Raw genomic sequence first — 25047 nt, forward strand, 5'->3', positions numbered from 1 at the left:
AGTAGGCTGACATTTCTAGCTTGAAATTTTTTCATGCACTTGAGACGGTTTTAGGAGCATATGCATTTTCAGGTTTTGTTGGTTGGTTGGTTGGTTTTTTAGTCTTTTTGTGTATGAGGTCAGAATTTACAAATAAATAAACTGTTAAAATATACAGCTAAACTAACTGTTAAAAGCATTGGTTTTTTAACTTCAGCAATTATTTTTTTTTTAATATTTTTTTGCTACTTCTGAGTGGCTGCCTTAAATGTAGTGTATTGAAGTTGAGTACTTTTCTGAAGAGTGTGCCATACTTTTGGAATTAAAGCCATAATCTACTTTCTAACTAAATCTCTTCATGCAGCTGAAAATCCTATTTGAAATACTACTTCTGTATAAGTCTGATTTTTATTTTTTTCCCACATTTTATTTCGTTACTTTCAGTCATCCATCCCGTATGTAGGTGAATGGTGGTAAATTGTGTCTGTGGCAAATTATTTGGGGATCTCATTTAAAGCTTTAAAAATAGCAGGACTTGTATTAAAAGTTCAGTGGATCCTGAAATTGCAGAAGAAGTGCTGCAGCTGATTGTGATGGCAAAATAAACATTAGATAAAATGAGAAAATACGGACGTCTGAAACCTTGCTGTCCTTTTGGTCTGAACTGATTCCCTTTGCCATCTCTGTACTTCAAAGAGTATTTCAGATTGTGAGTATGTCGGTAGCTGAAATGATGGATCTTGCAAAAAACAAACTCAGGAAGATAAAGGAAATTTGAAAAAACAGAACAAGAAGTAAATGCTGATGGTGTCAGTGTCTGGCACAAACTAAGCTGGGAAATTCTGAACCAGGAAGGATTTAGTTTCCCCTTCCTAGAGATTGGCTTCTATTAAATAGATAAGGTGCAAAGTTATTTGACAGGTTTTTCTCTCCACTCTTGTTTCAAAGTAAAGGAGAGGGATTGAAGAAATACTTAGGAGAGCAGAAGAAAGAAAGGTTCTGCTAGATAGTATCTCCTCCTGTGTTCATGTTGCCAAGATCCTCTTTTTTGTCAGCAGACTATTTGTTTATGATTGTTCCTTGTTCTATACCTGTTCAACAGATAACTTTTAAAATACCAAGCCACCTAAGATCTGTGAAGAAATTGTGCTAAGACCTCTCAACGAACTTCTATTTTCCATTTCAAAAATGTTTTTAATTGTATCCTTGCCACATCTAAACAATTTGTACTGATATTTCTGTGTTCCATGTCTGCTTTTGGACACAACCTTTCTTTGTAATTTTTAATTAAAAGTTTCATGTGATTTTTAAAGAAAATAAGGAGAAAATGTGTTAAAGAAAGGACACCCATTTCATTCGGATGGTCTGTATCTCTGTTTTGGAACAAGTTTTAGAATCTAAGAGGGCAAAGAGGACATTTTAAAGTGAAAACTCTTAAAATCTGGCCAGGTCGCAGGTCTCTGAAAAGTGTTTGTTTTAATGTAGTAGATGTTAGTTAGACGTTGTAAAGAAGCAGAAGTTTCTAAAAATTTGAGTCGTCAAGGGCTGTTTGTTGAAGAGGCTGAAAGGTGATTTCCTCGCAATTCTGTTTGTAGGCTGCTGGAGCCTCTTGGGTGCCAAGTACTGGAGAGAGAACTGAAGGGTTTCTTACTGTTTCTGTGTTGTCCTTTGACCAAAACATGCACATGTGCTTACACAAATTACCTTTATGGACTGCTGACAGGTGACAGTGAAGGAGAGGAAGAAAAGTTTTCCAAGCTTGGGTTTAAAGGAGAATGGAGATCCAAGGAAACAGGCCAAGGTTTCAGTTTAATGTCGTGCTTTTCAAATCATCATCTTTGAGGTTTGTAGGCCCATAGTTTCCAAACTATACAGTCTTCATAAGTCAAACTTGCAAAGTTGGCTTCACTGGGATAAAAATCTAGGAATCTGATTTTTTGACTTGACCTATTTCCAAATCTGGCAAGCTGGGGTGTATATATGTATTTAATACCTAAATATGACAAAGTAAGTTGTGGTTTTCATTTAAAAATACTAAACACATAAACCAGCTTTTTCCAGAGCTGTTGGATTTACCCATCTAAGAAAAGGGCCTATAACACAGGCTGTATCTTAATAGTAACTGTGAGTTTTCTTATTAATATTAAAATCTACTTTAAAAAAACCCAAACCAAGTGAAACAAAAAAACTCAGCAAAACCAAACAGCTGGTTTCAGATGTGTATCTTATATTACAGGGTATCAATAGCAAAACTGACTTGGAGTTTTGTCTGACAGTTGATTCTTCTGGTCTTTAGAATGTTTCCTCCTATCTTTTACGCATACAAAAGAAAACATATAGAATATTATTGTATTTCTAGCTTGTGTGTGCCTCCTGTAGTAACTGTGAGGTCATCAGTGATGGTTGGGATTTTTTTCCCAGTACAGCGTCAGACGCTAGAAACTCTGATTTTTCCATTAAACTCATTGCTTGAAGGTATTTTGAAGGTATTTTTTCAGTCACACAGTGTAAGAACACTTCAGGATTTTGTGGCAGACAAAAGCTTATAACATAAAACTTAAATTTCTACACACACCCCCACAAACTCCAATGCAAAATAAATGAAAACTGAAGGTTACATGCAGTAACACCCATTACTTATACACACATATCCATAACTAGTACTAGTACCTCGGTGCTTTCTGCTAGAGGATGATGAGCCCATATATATACACTGGTTTTTCTCATCAAGGCGTACTGTGTTTTCATAAAGCACTGTAATTGGAAATAGCCTGACAGGAGCCTTCCAAGTCTTCATCTTGGCAGTGAATTTGGCTGCAAAGCGATTATCGTATGAAGCATTTGAAATTGTTTATCTCTCACTGTTGGTATTCATTGATTTGTTTGTATTTCTTCAGTGCCTCCTCTAGGCAGTGCTTCAGCGGACATTTTGCCAGGAACATGACAGTGAACTCAAGCTGAGAGCTTCTTTTTGATTTTTCAGGGTGGTAGTGGTGGTTTTGGGTGTCATCTTCCCCAGCCACCCCAAACACTCTGTTTTCCTGGCTCCAAGCACTTGAGATCATTGAATGCTTGGGGACAGGCAGTGGTTACTGTTACATACATTGACAAGATAGAATATCTTGCATTTTCTCCTCAGTGTTGTACCTTACAGCTTGAGTTCTTTGTGTCTTTATTTACAGTGGTACACTGTAAAGTATGACTGTCTGAATACTACTGGTAATAACGTAGGCAAATGGCATTTTGTTTTTGTTGGAACTATGAAGTGTTTTTATAGCAAGATTTTTAAGTGCAGTTGCACTCGCATCTCACTGTCTGTAGATACTTCTTGTGCCAGCAAATATAATGTAGCATAAGGAATCTCATGTTATTTTATCCACAGCAAACAGAAGGTGAGTTTAGCAAAAAGAAATGAGTTTGTCAGGACTTCGAAGCAGTCTGTGGCTGAGCTGCAAATGGAGCTTGTAGCCTTTGATCCTAACCAGCACAGAACATTCATGCTGTTATTCCAGTTTTGGACCAAAATAAACTTAATCATTGTCTTCAAGATAAGCTTTACCATTAGTGATGGTGGCCTAAAACAATATTTCTTGTGCAGTGTTTTCCAGTTGCCTCATGACAATTCTTTTTCATCTTTCCTTTAAACCTGGAGGAATGAAGCTGCTTCTTGTTATATGAATATCTTTATACCTGGACAGAAAACAAGGTCTAGAACAGAGGTGTCAAACTCATTTTCATTGTAGAAGTAGTTACATTTATACAGTCCTAAAATTACGTTTGGCCCTTTGAAGGCAACCATGAGGCTGATGTGGCACCCGGTGAAAATGATTTCGACACCCTGGTCTAGAATGTCTTGGTTACGCTGGAGACCAGAACTATGTCTGGACTTGGTGTAAGAAGTAGAGAGTCATATAACATATAATCTCCTAATCTGTTCAAGAGAGTCCATGAAACTCTCACATCTGCTTCAGTACTTAGGGGTTCCGTCTTAGAGATGTGGCATCGCTTGTTACTGTCTCCATGTCCAGTGTTCCAGACAATGTGCTGGCTAGCAGGCTCCCTTCTTGGCTCATGTCAAGCATAACTGGACTTAAAGAAAAGTAACTGTGGATCTTCTACTGACGGCATCCATTGAGAGTTTATATCATGCTCTTCTCACATTCCAAGTCCAAGTCTCAGTGAAACCACTGAGCAATAATTGCAGCTATTGATCATCGTTACCCTGAGAATTCAAGGATCCTTTAATGGTCATGGCAGACACAACAATGTTCCTTTTGCCTTTCCATTCCAAACCTGCTCTTAAATAACTGTGTCTCGTGTACAATGGAGATGCAGCTTGTGTAAGTAACACATGAGGGGAGCTACAGCTGCTGCTGAGTTGTAGAAAAAGTAATCTACTTTCCTTTTTGGTAAATGAAATGATCAGCTGCAGATTAAGAGCCACTTGACTTCATATGAGAAAAGAAACAGATTCGCAATGACCTTTTTGATGCCTGTGTGAGGAAGAGCTAGTCTGTGGATTCCCCAAACCTCTAGTTAGCCCACTGATCCTTTTGACAAATACCTCAAGCTGTATCCCCACTATTAACTTGAAGCGCATTAATAGCAATGGGGAGATGAGACCTGGAGATGTTTTTGTCTTAAATCAAATCTAAAAACATCACATAGAATACAAAATGTATTCTTTTTAAGAAACAGAATTAAAACCTTTTATGAATGTTTTCCTCATGGATCTTACTGGCTTGATCTGTTAATTAAATAGTTCATACAGGTCTTTTCCATCTTCTGTAATAGAAACCAAACCTGAGGCAGCTATTTTTACAGCTGTCTATCGTTCTTCAGGAAAGCATCGCTACTGCCTGATGCTGTTCAAAGGTGCACTGAAAAGAATTTATTATCTTGGTTCCTTTGCAGCTGGAGTGGCTTTTAATATTGCAAAACGTGCTGATTTATAATCTTAGCTGGTAGCTGCAGCGGGAAGGCCATTTACTGGAGAGACATGGAGAACAGACTATTGTCTTTCCAGCAGACGCTACCTCAGGCTGCATCATGACTATAGTGCAGTCTGCCTGTCATCCTCCTCTGTCCTAGTCCACTGATGATTTAGGCTGAGGGATGATAGAGTGTGATGTACGTTCCTGTGCCTTCCTTCCATAGCCCACTCCGCGAGGTTTTGTTCTGTTAAAGTCAAATTGCAGCGGGTTGTTGCAGTATTTGGGTCTCATCCTGTATTGGAGTGAAATGCCAGTACATGCCTGCAGACTTGGAAGCTGGAAAGTGATTGCCCCAGTGATACAACGATAGAAAAACTTGCATTTTGACTGCTCACATCGAAATTCTGCTTACCAGGGCAATACATTTTTTTGACAGCTGTCAGTCTGGTACATTTCATTGTTGCTAAATTTAGTAAAGTGTTTTCCAAGTATGTAAAGGAGAAAAAAGGTAGATCTAATTAAGAAAATATGTAAGCAAGGCTAATTACCTCATCAAATTGGCAAGCTTGGCTTCTGAGTTGGTGCAGTGGAGAGCTTGTGGGAAGGAGCATCTGAAGCCAAATTGTAGGACTCCATTACCCCTTTAAAAACAAAACCAAGAAACCTTCAGCCCCAGTATTTTACATTAGTACTTGGCATGAACAGATTTCAACTAGCAGTAAATGTGATCTTCTTTAGATACTTTTGTTTGTTTTGATTTCAACCCTCTTCTCCTAAGAAAAAAGCAAAAGACGATTTATTAATGTTTCTGGCTTCAGGGTGGTGCTGACACGGGAACCCTCAAACAATACGCAGCTTTTTTTTTTTTTTTTTTTTGTTACGGGGCTTTTCTAAGCATCTTGTCTGCAGTTCCTTGGCAGACAGACAATGTCAGTCTCCCACTGAGGTGGTTTGTTTAAGGTGTTTATTTCCATACTCTTTAATTCATGTCACCATTCCCACAGTCTTCTGTCATAGAAGACATTTGTCTTCATTTTGACTGGGCTATTAGGTAGTCTTCTGACTGTAGTGAAAAGCTTTAGAGCTAGAATAAATTATAGGAGAATTACTAGGCATTTCTCTGCTTCTCACTGCAAATCAATACCACTCTGTAGAGCAAGAGGTGAGCACACTCACACTGCATTAAGAAATGAATGTTAAAAGGTGCTAAAATCTGAACTGAATGCAGAGGAAGATATTTCACTTAGCCTTAGGAGAAACAGGAGTAGGGAACAGAAAAGGCTTGTGGGAAGGAGCAGGGAAAATGTGTTGGGGAAGAGGGAGTATTCTTGCTCGTGATCTTAATTTCTCTTGAAATCCAACTACCACACCTATTTGCCCCATGTTAGTCCTGTATACAAAGAGAGTTCAAAGCAACTTTAGCTAACTATGGCGAAATAACCCCGGCAGGAATGCAGTTGTATTGTCCTGATGCTGATACACAGGTGTCTGTTCAACCTGGAGAAAGATTTTTTTTTTGCCAGTTGGATTATATTTTCTTAGTTTGTTTAGAAGCAGCAAACCTTTAGAAGCAGCTCTTCCTCTGAACAAGTACCCTTTTCATAGGCTATGCCTTTTTAAACAGGTGTCCCATGGAAATGTTTAGTTAAACCTTTCAAGCTGTTTCTTGAGAAGAGAGAAAGTGGCTATGAATGGGATGCCATCTGCTTTTGTATATACTAACATACTTGGAAAGGATTTTTTTTTTTTTAAACGTTATGTGCAATTACATTTGTAAGATGATTATTGAAATATGTTTTGAGAAAGAATTAATATTTTTAGAGTTGAAAGTGTCTTTCTATAGACTGGTAGTCCTTTTGGGACAAATTATTCACTGCTCTTTAGGGATTTTTTTAAAATTGTGTTTAACAGTAGCTCCAACAGAGTAAGTAACAGCATTGAGTGAAATTCATCAGAGTTTAAATTATCCTTCAATTTGGCATCAGAATCTTTATCTGCCAAGTGTCTCCACTTTATGATATCCCTTAAATAAGTTTGATAAATGTGTGCTGTCCTTTTTATTTCATAATCAGCTGTTGATCAGAGGAGGAACAGTACAAAATAAAAATAATGCTAAGATTTATTGCTATAATAATGAATACTATCAACTTCTAAAAGTTAATTGTTGTTTAGTAGTAACAGTAGTAGAATTTAGATGGTACTAAACCATCACTTTAAGAAGTCATATTTTTGTGGCAATTAAATGTAAAATTTGCAGCTACATTGTTTAGAGGAATGTGCATATTTTCTTTGAGATATAAGGAAAAGTGTATATATGCAGTAAATATTTATGTCTTATGATCTGAGAAGGCCTTGCTTGAGGTTTTCAATTTCTCTGATGTTCTCCTTTCCCCTTTACCTGTTTCCAAGTTCTTCTTTATTCTATTTACTTTTAATACCTAAGAAGAGCAAAATAACTGATGTTTTGGTGATTCTGAATAATGTTTTACAAATGGCTGCAGACTTACAAATACAGTAAATAGAACAGTTTTGAAACAGCAGTGCTACCTTTTGAAGTTGTACTGAGCCAGGAGTGAGGCATTGCTTGTCTGCATTTTAACAGGACATCACAAATACACAACATAGCAAGCTCGTGCAAAAATGAGCAAACAGATTTTCTTCGTATGTAATTCAGTGCAAAGAGAAAATTTACTGTTGTAGGAAATTTTATCTTTTGTATCTTTTGTGTCTTTTATCTTACGATAACTTAATTAAAACAGATTTTTGACATGTCAGTGCAGTTATTAGATTGCTTGATCCTCTTAGGTGTTTCTGAGCAGAAAATGAACTTTCTCTGCTGAAAAGCCTTCCTGAGCTTGACTTGTATGGACCTGGAGCACCACTCTTCACCTACTGAAAGTGCAGTGCCCTTCTGTTGCTTTCTGTTACATGAAACATTAAGGAAGTACAGACACTTCAGCTTACATTAATATCAGGCAAAACTGTAGAAGCTGAAGAATTGAATGTAATGTTTTCAGAGCTTTTTTAGTGAATAGTCATCCTGTTATCTTAACTGTAAATAGTGGGAGGGGGGTGGGTATTATGGTAAACTTTGTATTCTTTCATGTAACTATTTGATTAATAATTACAGAATCACAGAATGTTAGGGATTGGAAGGGACCTCGAGAGATCATCTAGTCCAATCCCCCTGCCGGAGCAGGAACACCTAGATGAGGTTACACAGGAATGTGTCCAGGTGGGTTTTGAATGTCTCCAGAGAAGGAGACTCCACAACCCCCCTGGGCAGCCTGTTCCAGTGCTCTGTCACCCTCACTGAGACTAAGTTTTTTCTCAAATTTAAGTGGAACCTCTTGTGTTCCAGTTCGCACCCATTACCCCTTGTCCTACTGTTGCTTGTCACCGAGAAGAGCCTGGCTCCATCCTCATGACACTCACCCTTTATGTATCTGTAAACATTAATGAGGTCACCCCTCAATCTCCTCTTCTCCAAGCTAAAGAGCCCCAGCTCCCTCAGCCTTTCCTCATACAGGAGATGCTCCACTCCCTTAATCATCTTCATTGCCCTGCGCTGGACTCTCTCCAGCAGTTCCCTGTCCTTCTGGAACTGAGGGGCCCAGAACTGGACGCAATAAAATTATGTATTAAAATCATAAGTGCGGGCAAGGAGAGTATTAGAATTTTAAAGGAATTGGTAACTTACTGTATTTCCTTTGTGTTCACACTGGGAAATTCTTTTTTGTTTGTTGAATACTGCATGTTTTTGATTGGGATAATAAAGTGAAAATAGAATGTGTGAGAACATGCCTTGGCCTTAAAACAGCTTTGATTTTAAAGCTCATCGATTTCCTTAAATGTCTACTTAATGCCAACATTTTTAGGCTTATCTGGTTTTCTTTTCTATTTTAAACAGATCATTCATTCCTCCCCCCCTTAGGTTTTGTAGTTTTGTCTTTCGAAGACATTGAGGCTTAGCTTAATTCAATCTGATTTGGGTTTTCTCTACATCAAAGCTATTTGAAGTAGAAAAACTATCTCAATACTTTTCTGTTTTGAAGAAATGACTGGAAAGAAATAGCTGAAAGAGGAGTGACGCACTTCATATTTAAGCGGTATTCCCCTGACAGGAACGGATTTATTTATTTGTTGGTATTGTTATTAAATGTGGTGCCTCCCCACCATCCTTGCTGCCACCACTGGTGTAGAGTGGCCAGAAATGACAGGGAAAACACTGCTGCTGCCGCTGGTTCCTTGCGAGGAGAAAACCCTTATGGGTGAGAAGTGTCTGGGAAACCCCTCCTGCTGCAGGAGGAGGGATAAGGACTCAAACAGCCGCTGTCCGCCGCTCCGCACCTCAGCACCGCTGTGGGAGGGGAAATGGTGACCAGCGGCCCTTCGATCTGCGCCGCCCGCGGGAGTTCGCAAAGACTGTGGTGAATCCAGCGCAAACCAATCCTCGTCGCTTTCACAGCCCGTCCCCGTGATGTGTCCTTTCACACCAGAGTGGGATGTCTCATTTCTCTTTAATCTTCTTACTCTTATTAATCTTAACTTACTGTTAAAAGCAGCTTTCCCTCCATGAATGGCAGCTCTGGTGTGCGGGTGGCACAGCAGGGTGAGTCAGCCTGTGGAAATCTGCTCTGCACCTAACGACGAGGACAAAGTAATTTGGCTGTGCTGAAAATCTGAAGTTCTCTCACCAAAGGAAACTGGCACGGCCTTCCCTGGGACAGAAAACATCTCCTCTCATCCCTCCACAAGTCTCGCTTTGTGAGTGGTTGGGTGAGGGTGAGACCTTGGTTTTATCTTGGTGTTGTATCAGTTCAGACCGTTGCGCTGAGACAGCAAATTTCAGTCCATCTGTGAGACTTCACTTCTCCCCCGCTCTGCCAACTCTTGTCCTCTAGGAGCTGGACAGAGGTGGCCCAATGTCATTCAGTGGAGGCCACCAAACCACTGACAACACTTCGCTTCCAGTGGCTGGAGATACTGGAACCCAGGTGGTAACTTTAGTGCGTGAAATAATCTATTTCACCTTACTAGTTCTCAAGGTAATTTGAAATCCTCTTTCAAGAGTTGGTATCAAAGGTACAGAACTGCAGAGGATCTGCTCCATTTTAGTACTTAAGGGCAAACAAAATACTCTTGTTGCTCAAGGCTTATGTTTAACTTGCAGAGTTTGTTCCATACCAGTCCTTGTCATCCCAGTGATTATATATTAGACTTCTAAAAGGTGCTACAGAAGAGATATAATAAACCTAAATAAAAATAGTTGCCTGTTTGCAGATAAGTAGATTTTTTTGCCTCACAGTAGTCTACAAATGTGAACCAGGTATCTTCAGTGCTGATGTCTTACTCAGAGAGAGACAGAAACCCACCCCCTGCAAGAAATGTACTGATGAATGATTCGTGCCTGTGTTCCTTGTTCCCTGTGGGGTGGGCTTGTTGCTCAATGTTTCATGCGCAGCACTGGTGACAAATGTGGAGTCATTCATAGTCTGGGATAAGACACACTAGTGGTGAAATTATTTCCGATAAAATAAAATTGTGTAAGACACTCTATGTCCAAATGAATTTTGGAAAAGACGTCTCAGGAAATAAAGGTTATCTGAGCACCTGGAATTCTTACACAGTCTGTTCTCATCCTTGCTCCACCAGCCATGGTTGCCGTCTCCTGGAGGGAGCTTCTCTTGAGTCATGCGAAGTAATGATGCTGTTTCCTTCTTCCTCACAAGAAATTGCTTAGTCTGTCTCCTACAAACCGTGCAAAGTAGTAGCACATAAGATAAGCTTCTTATAGCAATTTTGGTGACTCACAAGAAAAATATGTATTGTTTCCTTCTAATGCAACCCTCAAAAAATAAGCCAAAAGATCCCCGTTACTACTGTTTGCAGGGGAGTAAAGACACAGTAAATTACTTACAGTAAAAAGCTTTCCTTTTTGATTCTTGGTAAAGATGAAGACGTTTGATTTGTGAAATACTAACTGTGTTGCCTGTAGTGATTCATTTTAGTGTTTCCAGCCAAAATTAGAAGTGACCTGTTTTCAATGACACTTGAAAATGTAGTGCTATGTTCATGGTCTGAAATTAAGATCTTCTGACATTGCAGATGAAATATGTGCCACTGAAGTTCACTTGTGGTTTAGCTGGCCATGGAGTTGGGATATAATCATATTATTTTAACTCCTGGAGATCATTACGACTTTGGGAAATAAAACCCTCAAGCATCAGAACTGTCAAGATATATGTTTTGAACTTTTATTTAAAGTAATACTAGGTTTTATTTATTTTGGAATGTTTAGCCAGGTTTTCATTATTAAAACTGGATGAGAACAAGGGTTTGAGTATTTGAGTAATAATAATAATAATAATAAAAAGGCAAAACACAAACCTATAAATTTTCAATTTTTTTTAATAGGAAAACTAGCGGTTTTGAAATAACTGTTTGCTTTATGCAAAACTGTTTATCCTAGAATATGGATTTAAGCATGTAGTGACCTCACATGCTTTATTTGAAAAAGCACAGACTTGCGGTTTATGTAACGATGGCTCTTCTGCTACTAGTTAAGCAGGTTTTGCCCAAAGAAAGCCAAACCTCCCATTGGATTTGCCCAGGCTGGCCTGGGTTCTCATAGAAACCCACTAAACTTAACCCTCAGTCAATCCCTTGCCAACTCTGAAAATTATTTCCTCGTAATTTTGGCAAAATGCTGAACGCAAGATGAACGCTCCTCATTTTTCTTTTTTGTCGGCTTCCAAATGTAATGGGTAACAATGCGTATGACCTTAGAGAGTGGAGAAATGTGTGAATTTTGGAAACGGAGGGGTTTTTTTTTCTTTGACTGAACAGCTAGAAGATCGCGCGCTCTGCCAGCATCGCTGTGGTGTTACCACTCGTGCAGGGGGCACCGAGTGTCATGGGGGCCCACAAAAGGGATTTAAAAAACCATCATGCTGCTGTGTGTGTGTGTTTGGGGGCCGTGCCACAAAGCTGGTTCTGTCGTTGTTTCAGTACAGAATAATATCCCTAAATTTTGGACTTCTTTTTCTTCTAATTAATTTTGGGGACCTTCCCCAGTTCCAGTGAAATAAAGGTGAGTGCCGTTCCATGGTAGATGGGTTTTTAAGACTCTCAGACAAAAGAAGCATCGCAGTGCAGTGAGGAATAAGAATACTCATTTCATTATTGAAATTGGATCATTTTAGAGATTACTAATAATATATGTTATGTCCTGTGTGCTTGACTGTTAAGTGTGAATGGACCTTTCATTTTAACACTTTCCAGTGGCACCTCTTGGGATTATTTGACTTGAATTAACTGTTGAGAAATTCCATGAAAATGGAATTCTAATTTTTCCCTATTTCAAGCTTCATTAAGTATATTTCCACTTAGAAGTTGCAAGCAAGATGTTAACATTTCAAATGCTTAAAAATCTCACAATTTAAAAAGTAAAATAACATAGTAGCACTTCTATTTTTTCCCTTTCTTAAGGGACCTTTCCAGCACTCTGCTGATCTCCTGCTGATTTGATTAATGAATATTTTACCTATTAAAAGCAACCGTTAATTATTGCATTTGGTTGCAGCAGCAATTGTAGGTTTCAAATAAAAACTAATTAACATAATAAGTGGAAAAGCATCACAGCACACGGAGTGTTCTTGCAGTTCACTACATCTGAAACATCATGAGACGCCTTTTTGACATTTGTAGCTCTGCAGCTAGTTACCGGCAATTATGTTCCGTTTGAATAGAAATTAAGTATCTGATTTACAACATTTGCTTTTTTATATTCCGAGACATGAGCTACCAAGGATATGATGAGGATGTCTGCCATCACAGCGCACAGGAACGTGCTCTTAATGAATTACAGTCATACCCTCCTACACAGCTCCTTGCTTTGTAGTTGCTGCTGGAGCTTTTGTTGGGTTTTTGGAGGAGGAGGTGCAGGGGAAGGGGCTTAAAAACGGGTTCATCAGGTGCCATCCCTTCTGCCAGAGGCAAGCACAGGAGGTGGGGGGGTGCCTATTGTTGAGCTGTGCTGGAGGCTTCAGGAGGCCCAGGGCTGTACCGTTAATGGACACCACTTCTAATGGGAGCAGGAAAGGCCACAGCTCGAATTTTTGTGCTGAGGGATGGGGGTGGTCATGCTCAGTTGGCGGAGTGAGGGGGTTTGGGAAAGCCGCAAGAGCACAGGGAGCTCGCCCACCTTGTAAGAACCAGAAGGAGTCAGGATGTTGTTCCTCACAGGCTGTGTATCACCTTCAAGCTTCCCGCTAAGAACGCTTACAGTATATGATTTTTTTTTTTTTTTAATCTTTTAAATGAAAAATTTTGTGAATTCTGCATGCAGTTTACAGTACTATAAATCTGTGAATTCTGCATGTAGTTTACAGTACCATAAATTTGTATAAAGCAAGAAAGTAACTTGTAGGGCAACCTCAGGCAAGTTCCAGTCAACCAGGTTTCCCCACTGAGGAACAAAGGGACAGGTCAGTTGCTTGGATCTGTCCAATTCCTCGCAGTCATCCTCTCACATTTGATACTATCCAGCTTTGGTTAATGCAAATCATTTGGGGGATAGAGGAACAGAAAGTTCTTTTAATTTCTGGCAAGGGAAAACTCATTCTTAAGGCAGTAGATTGTCTATAATAAGCACCGTAAGAGTGGCAAAGTATTATATTTTCAAATAAACAGATGAAGGCATGACTAAGTAGATCAAGTGTTTGGGCTGAGAACTTCTGTCCTGTTCTTATTTGTGTGTTGTGTAATTTATATATAATATATGGCACTGCAAAGTTATGCACACTCTCATTTTTCACTTTAATTGCCTGTTTGAAGACAGCATGACAGATCCAAAGGTTGCTCTCAGCAACTGAGGAGCATTGCGGTCACCTACTAGTGCGCAATAATTAACTTAATTGCAGAAATTAGCACATTTAAAGGACTCAGGGTCCATGATTGGACTCTATGCATTCTTTCTCTTTTCTGTTGTCTATATCTGAAGTATCTTTTTCTTACATATGGTTATATATATTTTTTTTATATATATATATATATTTTTTTTTTTTAATTAAAGATACTTTTCAGAAGATTTGCAAATCCTTGTGTTTACATTTACTTGGCTATTTGGTTTTTAAATTTAAACTGAAAATATTGCATTGCTGAGTTACCATTTTATCCTGAAATCCTTTTAGTAATTATGCATTACATTAGTACATGTGAAGCTGTAATCAGAACCCTGTTTGACTGGGCAATGGGAGGTAAGGGATGGCCATTACTTCTAAGAGTTCACAGTCTGAATTCAATAGTGGCATCTTGCAAGGATGAAACAGGATTGCTCGGTAATAGTGTTATATAAAAAAATGTTGTACTCTTCCATTTGCTTATATAAAAAATGTTCTGCTCTTTGTTTCACTGTAGGTTGTCTGAAATACCATATATTACTTTGTCACTCAGCAAGATACCATTTTCTAGTACAACAAAGCTCTGAGTTCTTGTGTCTTAGAGAGTTTGTTTTACACAGTAGAGTTTCATATATGCTGCTTTGCAGCAGTAAGTGAATGCTGTTTGTTGTGGTGTTCTTGGAGGTTTTTGTGCTTCAATTTTCAGGAGGCTGCTTTTGAACTTTTCTGACCCCCTTTCTTATATGGTCCCTCTTGCAGTGATGTGCTATGCTTACTTCCTACAGGTTCTATGGTCACAACACTCAGCAAAGGTAAAATGCTGGAGTGGTGTCCTGGCGATCAGGGTGTGTTTCCTATGAAGAGGCAGTTTTTACAAATTCCCATTTTCTTTAGGAACTTCCATGAATTCTGCCTCTCTTCCTTGTGAGGGCCACCTGTGTGAGGAGGTTGTGTGTGCTAACCCCGGGGTGTTAAGTCAGCAGATGCTGCTTTTAGTGTCTTCCAGCTGCCTGTGTGTGCCTTCCCAATGTAGATTTGTTAGCTTTTTTTCCTGAGGCAGCCTTCATTTTAATAAACCTTCTGTTTGATATTTCTTTTTGCTAACCACTTGCCTGCATGCAGAATACGTAACTTGCAGTTGTAAAGATGAATGCTGACTTTTGCGTGCTTGCAGGCCTCAGGAGAGGTCCACAGTAGTTTAAACTTTGGGCTGTGACCTACGATGCCTTACCTTGGCTTTGGACTCCATTATCTTTCTGTGGAAAAGCAGCAATTGCAATAAATCGGTTGCTGAGTGGAAAGTTCACAGGCCTGGTCTGAGCAGCAGCAGAGTGTCAGTGGGGCACTGTCAGCCCCATACAGCTGTCTCCCAGACGGCCAAAAAGCCTGGAGTTTTGTGACTTTCTTGTAGTATTTATGTGGTCTGTGTCTTTCAGGGTTTTTTGTGGGGTTTCACTTGTTTGGCTTGGGGTTTTGGGAGTGTTTTTTGTTTGTTTTGGTTTTTTTCCGTTTTTTCGTGCACTTAGGCCCAATTTAAGGGGGGAAATAAACTGTTATAAACTGTTACACAGCTAACTGAGAAATGTTTGCAAGTCTGGGATAGACCAAGCAGGGAGAAATTTGTACTAAAAAAAAATCCTGAAGCCTCTAGTGTTCACTGAAGCTGTGAAAGTTAAAATAAGTACAGTGTTTTCTTGCCTGAATGTAGCTTTCTTAGTGATCTATTTAGTGAGAGCTTAATCTGGAAATGTGGAAGAGTTTGGTATCTAATTTGTTTCACACGTTTTCCTAAGTCCATCTCTGTGGCATTTAACACCTTGATCTTGGAAAGAAGTTAAACTTATACATAAATATTAAAGGTGTTCCTGAAGGCAAGTAGATTTAAAACTCTTGCAGAATTGTGGTATTTATCATCTAATGTCTGTCTTTGTAAGGCATCCTCTCCTTTTTTGCAGATGAGGAAGTTTTTTTTTGTATTAAAGATATAACTAGGGGACCATGTTAATATCTGTAAAATCATAGTTGTCTGTGATCTTTAAATTCATAAGAAGACCTGAATAACACTGCATTTGGAATTGAAGCTGTGAAATTCATAGTGGCTTCCTTGTAATGGAGGGTTTGGACAGGGGACAGTTTCCAGTAACATTGAATTTATCTGTTTCTGGCTTTTTAAGCTACATCCACATAAGAACAATTGCGGACTTTTGAGGAAGCCAACAGAAATGTTTGCCTTGGCGTCGTTAGTGAAGCGAGCCCGTTTCAAAGGAAGTGTAGGTTTTAATTAATTAGCTGAGCTGACTTATATCAGCCAGGTTTCAAGGCCAAGTGAAATACAAGACAGGCGCTCTGCAAATCTGGTGGTGGGCGAGTGGAATGTATGTACAGATGTTCTAAGAAAACCGGCTGTGAGTCTGAGGTCCTCTGCGTTGGCAGTTCACCTCGGTGTGATCTTGCCCTGATCTTCACAAAAAGGTGAGATTATCATAAACGTCTCCAAGTGACTTGGGAGAGAGACCATACTGTAAGTCCTCAGTCCTTGTAAATATGAGTTTTAGTGCTTTTAAAATCCTTTGCAGGGCCATTATTTTAATAACATTTGAGGCATTTTGTTGCTCTTTCTGAGATTAAATAGAAACAGAAACAACACCCTTGGGGTTGGCAAGGGGAGTTGTGTCTTGTTGCTTTTGTTGCAACCATTTGACCTAAGTAACGGTGTGGCTGAGAGATGACATGTTCTTCAAACCTAGGTCTTTTTAAGATACAGACATCTCCCCTAGCCCCCCAAAATGTAGTATCTACAACATCAGTATAATCTGGAGGGTTACAGCTACCAAAAAATCTCGACAATCCAGTCACTTCCTTTCATATGTCCTCCGTTAGGTACCTGGATTCCTGTTAGTCCTGACCTCAACTTCTGCCTGTTAAGTGATGACACAGTGGGGCAAAAGCAGCACTGGCCACTTCATGTCCAAGATGTTGAACAAGAATTTAAATTTTACATCCTTTAAGGCATTATTTTTTCTTCTGAGGCTATCTTTACCACAATGCTCATGGTAATGACATTCCCTAGTCCCTGTAAGAAGAAAACTTGTGGTTGTAAAATAATGCCATTGAAATTTGTTAGCACTTCTCTGTGTGCCCTTTAGAAGGTGAACAGTGATTTTTCACAATTATTTAAATTCAGGGCCTTTATGAAAATGAAGTTCTTAAGTGAAGTTTCTTATGATAGCTTTCTTGTATCTTGTAGGGCAAAACTTATTGCTCCGTTAGATAATAACGAAGATGTGGCATGTATTTTTGTGCAGAAATACCAATGTAAAACAAAGTTATATAACTGAAGACTGTACTTACACAGGTTGCGTGTGCTTTTTTTATCATTTGCTCTTTTTAAAATACTTCACCAGGTTAGGATTCTGCAGTGTTTTCAAGCTGTGAGTTATTTCTGCATAGAGTGGGGTGATTTAGTGATCACAGGTTGGTTTAAAAATCAGTGATAGGTTTTGTTAGAACACGCTCCACAGAAAACGCCTGGCTTCATCTGAGCAGTTCAAAGATGACGCAGTGGATTTATGGTCTTGGCCTTAAATATATGCTGATACTACTTGTTTGGTTGCCCAGTATGAAACATGGTGAGGATGTGAGAAATTGAAGGTCCTACAGATGATGAGTTGATTAACTCTCTGTTAGCACCCACACTTTAGTCTTTTAATAATGAGGTGGGAAGGGACCTGGAACAAAACATAGTTTATATGAAATGAAAAATTTATTTTTATAGTGTTTCGTTAAAGATAAAGTAAAAAGAGGTTTTTCTAAAATCTAACACCATAGTAAGATAAGAGAACATAGCTAAAAATTCCCTATAGCCTTACAGAAAGTACATAGTGCTTTCTCTTGTCCTGCTGTGGAATGAAATCAGTGGAACATAATGCTTATGAGAAGAGACAAGTAATGAAGGCAGCTGATGTACAGTGGGTGGCAATTTGTTCTACCAGACAGAAAGCGTTACAGCAAAACTAATACAGTAGTGAGGCTTTGATAGGCCATGTTAATTCAAGAAGCGACTGTAACTAGTTAAAGTAATGCTCATCAACCAGTCCCTTCAAAATCTGTAGTTGTTTTGGTATGTTTGCTGTCTGGGTATTTTTCTTACAAGAAGGGGAGCTCAGATCAGTCCTAGGTTGTACTGCTTAAATACTTTTCAAGAGAGAGATTTGTCATCTGTGAATGTTTAATCCATTGTAGGTGTCTGTTTGGAAACTATTTAGGCTACTTTTGGCTGACTGGCCAGCCTACGCATGTTTGCAGAAACATTGACTAAACATTTTACATTATACAGGGCCATTTTGTGAGATTGACAACAGATTTTTGCCTCCTCCGCTCCTCATCCCTGGCTCAGATAGCCGAGAGTGTTGGCTGATGCATAACACCCTGGTCAGTGGGATAACACGTGTTTGGAGACTGTGGCTTTGGGCAGGGTGTGTGGTGTTAGAAAGCGGTGCTGGTGTCTATATGAATGTGCTTTAGACGTGAGAGAAGCAGAGCACTGGTAGTCCAGGCTTGAAGGTTCAGCATCAGGGGTATTGCTGCTTCATCTCCCTATAGCTGTTTGCTTTTCTGAAAAAAAAAAAAAAAGCTATTATATATATATATATATATTTTTTTTTTTTTTTCAAGCAAGCCTGGGATGGTTGTGGCCTTTTTGTAGTTGTTAACATTAACATATATTCACCCTGTGCTCAGAAGTGTGCTAACTAACATGAAAAAATTAATTTGAGACTGTCTAAATTAGAAGTAAGAGACAGTAAGGGGTGGGGAGGAGTTGGCCCACACACAGGGAAGAGGTCAGTACAGAGAAAGAATTGTTGATATGTTTAGTCCTGTGGTAGAAGAGTGAACAAGTGATAATACACATCTCCATGGGGTTTTTAACTTGTTTGTGTGTTGGGACATTTTGAGGGGAGAGGAGTGGGCAGGAGAGAGCAACAGGGGAGGTGGGATGAGTAGCAAGAACCAGGGCTGGGAAGGGGCAGGAGAGAGGAAAGGTGCTGGCTGAGTTTGGGCAGAGGATGAGGAAGAGGGAAAAGAGCCAGGAAGGAATGAACTGGTGGCATTTTAAAACAGTGAGGAAGAAGCTGGCAGTGGTGAGCAAAGCATCCGTGTGTCCTGGACAGCCAGGCTGTGCAGGTTTTAGGGGGGCGCAGTGTGGCCTCCAGGACCTAGGGAACGGCTGCACTGGGGCCGCATGGCTGAGGTCTCTGCTGACCTGGTCTCTGTTCTTTTCTCCTCTTCTCTGAGGGCTGTGTGGTGGCCCCAGTGCAAGTTTCTGTGCTTTCTTTTTATCTTCTGCTATTATAGCTGGGGAAGAGAAAAAATATTCAACAGTGTCACATATAGTTCCTGCTACAGTGCAGAAGTGATTGTGACATTTTCATGACCGGCAACCAAGCAGCTGGTTGCAAGAGGAATAAAAATGTGTCAGGCATTTTGAATGTTAAATTTATACAAGATTTTCTTTACCACCTCCCAGATTATTTTTTTGGTGGAACTGTTATATACAACACAATTGACTTAAATATGCCATGTGAAGTCTGAGAACTGGGATATACAACACAATCAACTTATCTATCACACATGAAGTCTGATAAGTGGAGGGGGAAGGGACAGATACGCTGAATAGACACTGTGTGCAGGGCATTCCTTGTGTGTCAGGCAGCATCTACTGAGAGATGGGACTCTGCTTTGTGCGGGTGCCAGCAGGCGAATGTCTATGTTCTTTGAGAACACACTCCTACAAAAGCTTTAGGGCTTTTGGGGTTTGTCCTTGCATTTTCATCTTCAGCAGCGGAAGGGTGGTAGACTCTCCATTAGAGCTTTCCCTTGTCTTCTCCAACAGATATGTGCAGCGCTCTGATGTAAAACAGCCCCGATTTTGTCTCCTTCAGTCACAGAAACTGTTGTTTATAGGTGGAAGTTAATCCCATTTAAGAAGTGGATTAGCAAAAACGTAGTCATTTAGCCACAGATGTCTAAACTTGGGTTGAGGCAGTTCTCAGATAGTTCTGTCTGGCATTAATACTCTGCAGACATTCTGGATTGAGACAGTTTCATGGCAGGGCGTGCACCACTGAGGTGTAAATCTAATGGAGTTCACCGTGACAGCACTTGAATGCTTGGCCTGCTAAATGACTATGGGTTTTGTAGAAACAAAGTCAAGTAAAAGATCTTTGTGTGTTGCATGAACCCAGCTTCCTCAGAGAAGTGAATTACAAAGATAACACAGAAGATAGCTGATGCTTTGCTGTCTTTGGTTAGCTTAATATGGAGCATGGTGTGCTGGTAATTACTGCAGAATTTCGCCAGGCACCGGCAAGATCTGCTCCTTTTAAGGACGACAGATTTAGGGTTTCAGCTTGGACTGGCACTTGTGCTTTTATCCCTCTTCTCAACTTCCTTAAAGTATTTATCTCTTTAGGGACATGGCAATAATGGCATGTTAGCAAATCCTGCAACCTGAGCTCTGCAGGAGCAAGTGTAGGAAGAAAGATTAGGATCAGTCTGAGCTTTGAAGGGATGGGATGGGAGATTCCCTGCTCACTGAATAAAGACACTATCTGCTTCAAGCAGTGGTGTGACAAACGCACGTACCTCTAGCTCAATCCCCGTTCAGTTCAGTTAAAAATCTTCCTTAAGGCATAATTGTATCATGTTTTAAAAGCAAAACAAAAACCACCAGAAGCAACTGATGGGGTCAAACAAATGTGGCTATCAAGATAATAAACTTTTTAAGATTAGCAGTGCTTAAAGTTATAGGATGAAGTGACAACAATTCAAAATATGGGTATTACTTGAAGTTCCTTTCCCCTCTTCCACTCCCACTCCCAATGCAAAGTAGATATTTCTCAGAAATAAAAGATGGAAAACAGCAGTGCTGTGAGGATCCATTTAGTAAAAGTAGTTTGTATTCTTTATAGTTAAAACTCAGAAGTTGCACCCAGAATTGCTATTAAAGTAATGCATGAAATATGTTGTTAATGGCTATGTAGTAATCTGCACAGGCATATGATACATGCTTTCCATTACAAACTTCTGAAGCCTGTTTATGCTCAGCTCCTAAAGATGCATTTCTACAGTGTAGGGCAAGGTTGTATTTGAAACCTCAAAATAATCCTATTTTTTTCTATAAGAAAACTATAATACATAAGCTATGGGCATACTTTCTTGCTTTTGGTTTCAGAAATTTAAACCAAGACTGCATCTTTGTTAGATAAAAGCAAAACTTAACTGAAAAGGACAATGAAAACAGTGACTGAGAACATATTATTTCATTTGAGTGGGAAAGTTAGCAGTCGAGGGAATTGGATTGTGTTTGCTTCAGGGCTTTTGGTGGGCTATGCTCTGCTTGGCAAGCATTTTGCTTCAAGTGCATTTTTGTGTGACTTTTCTGATTGAGAGCTTCAGAAAATAAGCTGTAGAGAAGGGAGAAAGCAAAACTCAGAGATGCAGAAGAAAAGTATCAACTCCCAGCTTAAGACATCTAATTACTCTTGAAACATCTCAAAATGTGTCAACCAGATTTAGAAATAGCTACATTAAGAAAGAAAAAAGCTTGATCCTTTTAACACTGTAAATCATGGAAAGCAGTGAAAACTAATATTTATGAGGGGGATTGTGAAAGTTTGTGTGACAGTTGGAAATTACATCACTGTTGATGTTTCAAATTCTTGTGCAAAGTAATGCAATACTGTGTTTATGAATGAATGAACAAAAGATTGTGCTATGCTAAGCATACTCTATATGGATAAACTTGAGTTGAGCTATTTTCTCTCTCTTGTCTTCGCTTATGATACTTTGCAGTGTACAGTCCCACATGTTTCAGTGTAAATATAGAAAACTCAATTTGGTGTATGTATTTTTTGTTTCAGATACAGACCCACGTGTATTAGAGAAACAAGAACTTCAGCAACCAACCTATGTTGCTTTAAGTTACATTAACAGGTAAGTGTGTTCATTTTTCAGGTATGGCTGATCTTGGTTTGCACAATGTGTGTATATATGCATGTGCCAAAATGGTATGCTTATGTAAGCATTCTGTTTTGTTTCATGTTATATGACACTATGATAACACCTGTTTAGGAAAGACAGTTGAATTAAAATTTAACAGTTTTTTTAATCACTTTTATATAGGGCACAAATAGCCCTTCAGCTACACTGCTCAAATACTTAGGAGATGAGGTTTTAACCTTTTTAAGTTAAAGCTTTTGCAAAACAAGATAATTTGTGTTTGCTTAATTTTCTGCTTTCTTGTAGTCCACACAAGTGGGTGGAGAAAGACTTTTTTTTTTTTCAATCAAAAGCAAAATTTAACTGATAATAGTCCAATATACAGGACTTTGGAAGGTTTTCAACCACAGTATGTATCTTTAAGAATCTTGCTTACCAACCTTATATAACCTAAAACTTGAAAAAATTAAGAAATGAACCCAAATTTTTAAAGCATTTATTTAAGAACAGAGCCTTGGCTTTTCAGTTATTGACTGATGCCAGGATACTCCAGCATGGAGGAATGGAAGGGTTGCTTGTGTCTCACACTGTGTCACAGTAAAGAGCAGCCTGAGACCTGCTCCTTATTTTCCCTCTCACCTGAGCACATTGTAGAACTCCATGGCGGTAGCTCCGGTTACTTTTGCTCTGGTAGGAGCATGGCCCGTGGAGTATGCTGCATGGAAAGGAAAGATGGCAAGGTTCTGTGCAGTTACAGTGCCCCTTTTTCAGTACGTTTCCCAAACTGTCTTCTAATCCTAAATGAACACTGTACAGGAAATGTAATTCCTCATTTAAAACCCTTTTTCGTGTTCTAGGTAAATCAACATGCTGCAATTCTGGGATTATTTTGCTCTCTTTTACATCATACTGGTTTTTTGATCAGTTGTACTGTGGTTGAAAGTTCCAGTTAGTTGCATTTTGGAAGTGCATTTCATGGAAAATATTCTGTATAGGATTATTGGCTTTTACACATGGGCCACCAGTTTCCTTTTGTATCTTTGTTGTCTGGAGGATGAGATAGAAACTGACAAGGCTGGCAGATTAACCCAAAATTTAGTTCAGGATAGACTGATTGGTCATTCATAATGCAAGATTTCTCTTTTTAATTCTACTTCATGTTAATAAAGGAAAAAAAAATCAACAAACTTTTGCAAATATGGAATCCACCATTTGGCTTTGTAGAATATTTGCTCTAGAGAAGGGCAGGGGGAGAGAAGACTTTGAGGTATGAAAGGAAGAAGTGGTGTTCACTTGGTAAAATGAGGACATTTTCTCCACTGCATGAGACTATGATGATTAAGAATAGCTGGTATTGACATGATTTCCTACTTGGCAAGTAACTCCTGTTCTTCCTGGAGACAGTTCTACCCTTTAAAGTTTTAAAGTGTATTTTGAAATTAACCATAACCCTTTTTAACATTTATTTCTGTTAATCTCATTTAATGTATAAAACTTTTTCTTTTTTCCCCCAACATGCAGGCTTGGTATGTTGTTGTATATGTTGGTACGTTTCTCTCTTTCCATTATATACTTGAGCATTTTCTCTTGTTGCTTCTGTGGTTATTTGACTCAATGTGAGGGAGAGGGAAGTTTTTCTGAATTAGGGAAAAGCTGTTTTAAGACGACAGAAAGTGTCATGGTACTTGATTGTCCAGTTTGGAATCAGAGCACTTTTAAAATAGTTTGAAAGTGATACCTCATCTGGATTTCATGATTTTGGTACCCTTTTAAACTGAGTTCTGTGTGACTGAGACAGTTTTAGTTATTCTGCCTATTTTGTCCTAACTTTCTTACCCTTTCAATTCTGAGAAATAATTCTGCAGAACAGAATTGAGTTGTCCTTACAGCAGAACCCAATCTGAATTGACTCTTATTTAAACCAGCTGCTATTTAATTGCTCTTTTAATTGTATTTTAATTTTTTGCGAAGTGCTGATGTCTTTCATTGAACCACCTGCTCTATGCAGCTCGAGCTCTTGCGGGAGCAGCAATATCCATTACACTACAAGACATGCCTTCCTATTTCCCACTACATATGCCAGAGCCGAGTTCTGCTTTGTTGTCCCAGGCTATGAACTCAGATTTTGTAGCCTAATACATGTCATAAACATGTTGCATACTGTTAGATTTCAAACACCAGATACTGCTGCACTTTTTTTTTTTAAACCCATGCTTTTATGACTTCCAAGTGGAACTGAACTTAGCTTTGTTCCTGCTGTGAGTTCCAGACCTTAAAACAATCTTCCTCTGCAAGTTTGTATATTCAATATGTTCTGTGTGGGCCATACGCTTTCGTGGAGCCTGGGAAAATAGGGACTTCTGACTCTCAGGGACTGCCAAAATTGTATGATAGGATGCACACTTAATATATGTTGTGGTAGAAAGATTAAGTGGGTGTGCTTTATGCCCTGTTGTATGGTGGCCATTATAAGCTAAAACAAAATATAAATCTGGGTTGTCTGGTTTGATAGCTGGGAGGATAAAGTATCAGTAAAGCAGAGAGTAGAGGCGGAAGGGTACAGGAGTCTTTGTTTCCAACCTGAAACATACTCTTGTTTCCATTTCCCTTCTATTCCTGGTTATTTTCTCAAGCATATTGATAACAGCAGTATCGTATATGCCTTTAAGTTCTGAAACAACCTTGTGGATGTTGGAATCGATAAGGCTCCATCTCTTTTTTTCTGCTGGAGATTTACTGCCATTACAGCCTTCAGTAACTACACACAGATGCAGCTTCCATAGTGTGTGATCCTCGTGTAGACAGATAACATTCCTTTTAAAGCCAGTGGACAAAATATAAATTATAGGTCTTAATGGTTTATTATCGCTACATCAAACACTTGCATCAGGCACTGACTGAATTGCCGCAAATCCTTTTCTCAGACAAAGTTTAGTGTAGCCTTAATGCTGTCCCCAGTATTGATGATTGCTCTCTACTTACTTTCCTTTTCCTTTTCCTTTCTTAGAAGTCAAAATTTGAGTCAGTAAGGCACGCTACTGCCAAAGCAGATGCAGTTCAGCTGCTTCCATCCTGTAAATACAGGAGTGGTTTGTCTGTAAGGAGTTCAGTGGTGCTACTATGTGCATGGGTGGCTGTGATCTGTCAGGAGTAGCTGCAAATGAGCGCTTGGGCCAACATCCTCCCCTACTTCTTAGAGGTGTTCCCTCTGTATATGGATCGAGATACCT

General features: G+C 39.2%; 1 protein-coding gene across 1 annotated transcript in view; it reads left to right on the forward strand.

Moving 5' to 3' along the window:
- JAZF1 (JAZF zinc finger 1) overlaps nucleotides 1-25047 on the forward strand; it is a 192324-nt gene that overhangs the window by 81479 nt on the left and 85798 nt on the right. The window contains exon 2 of the mRNA XM_082046737.1: nucleotides 21739-21811. Within this exon, the coding sequence (XP_081902863.1) occupies nucleotides 21739-21811 (73 nt within the window). The remainder of the gene's footprint in view (nucleotides 1-21738; nucleotides 21812-25047) is intronic.

Source organism: Streptopelia decaocto (genome assembly GCF_964273445.1).
Source record: "Streptopelia decaocto genome assembly, chromosome: 2".
NCBI lineage: Eukaryota > Metazoa > Chordata > Aves > Columbiformes > Columbidae > Streptopelia > Streptopelia decaocto.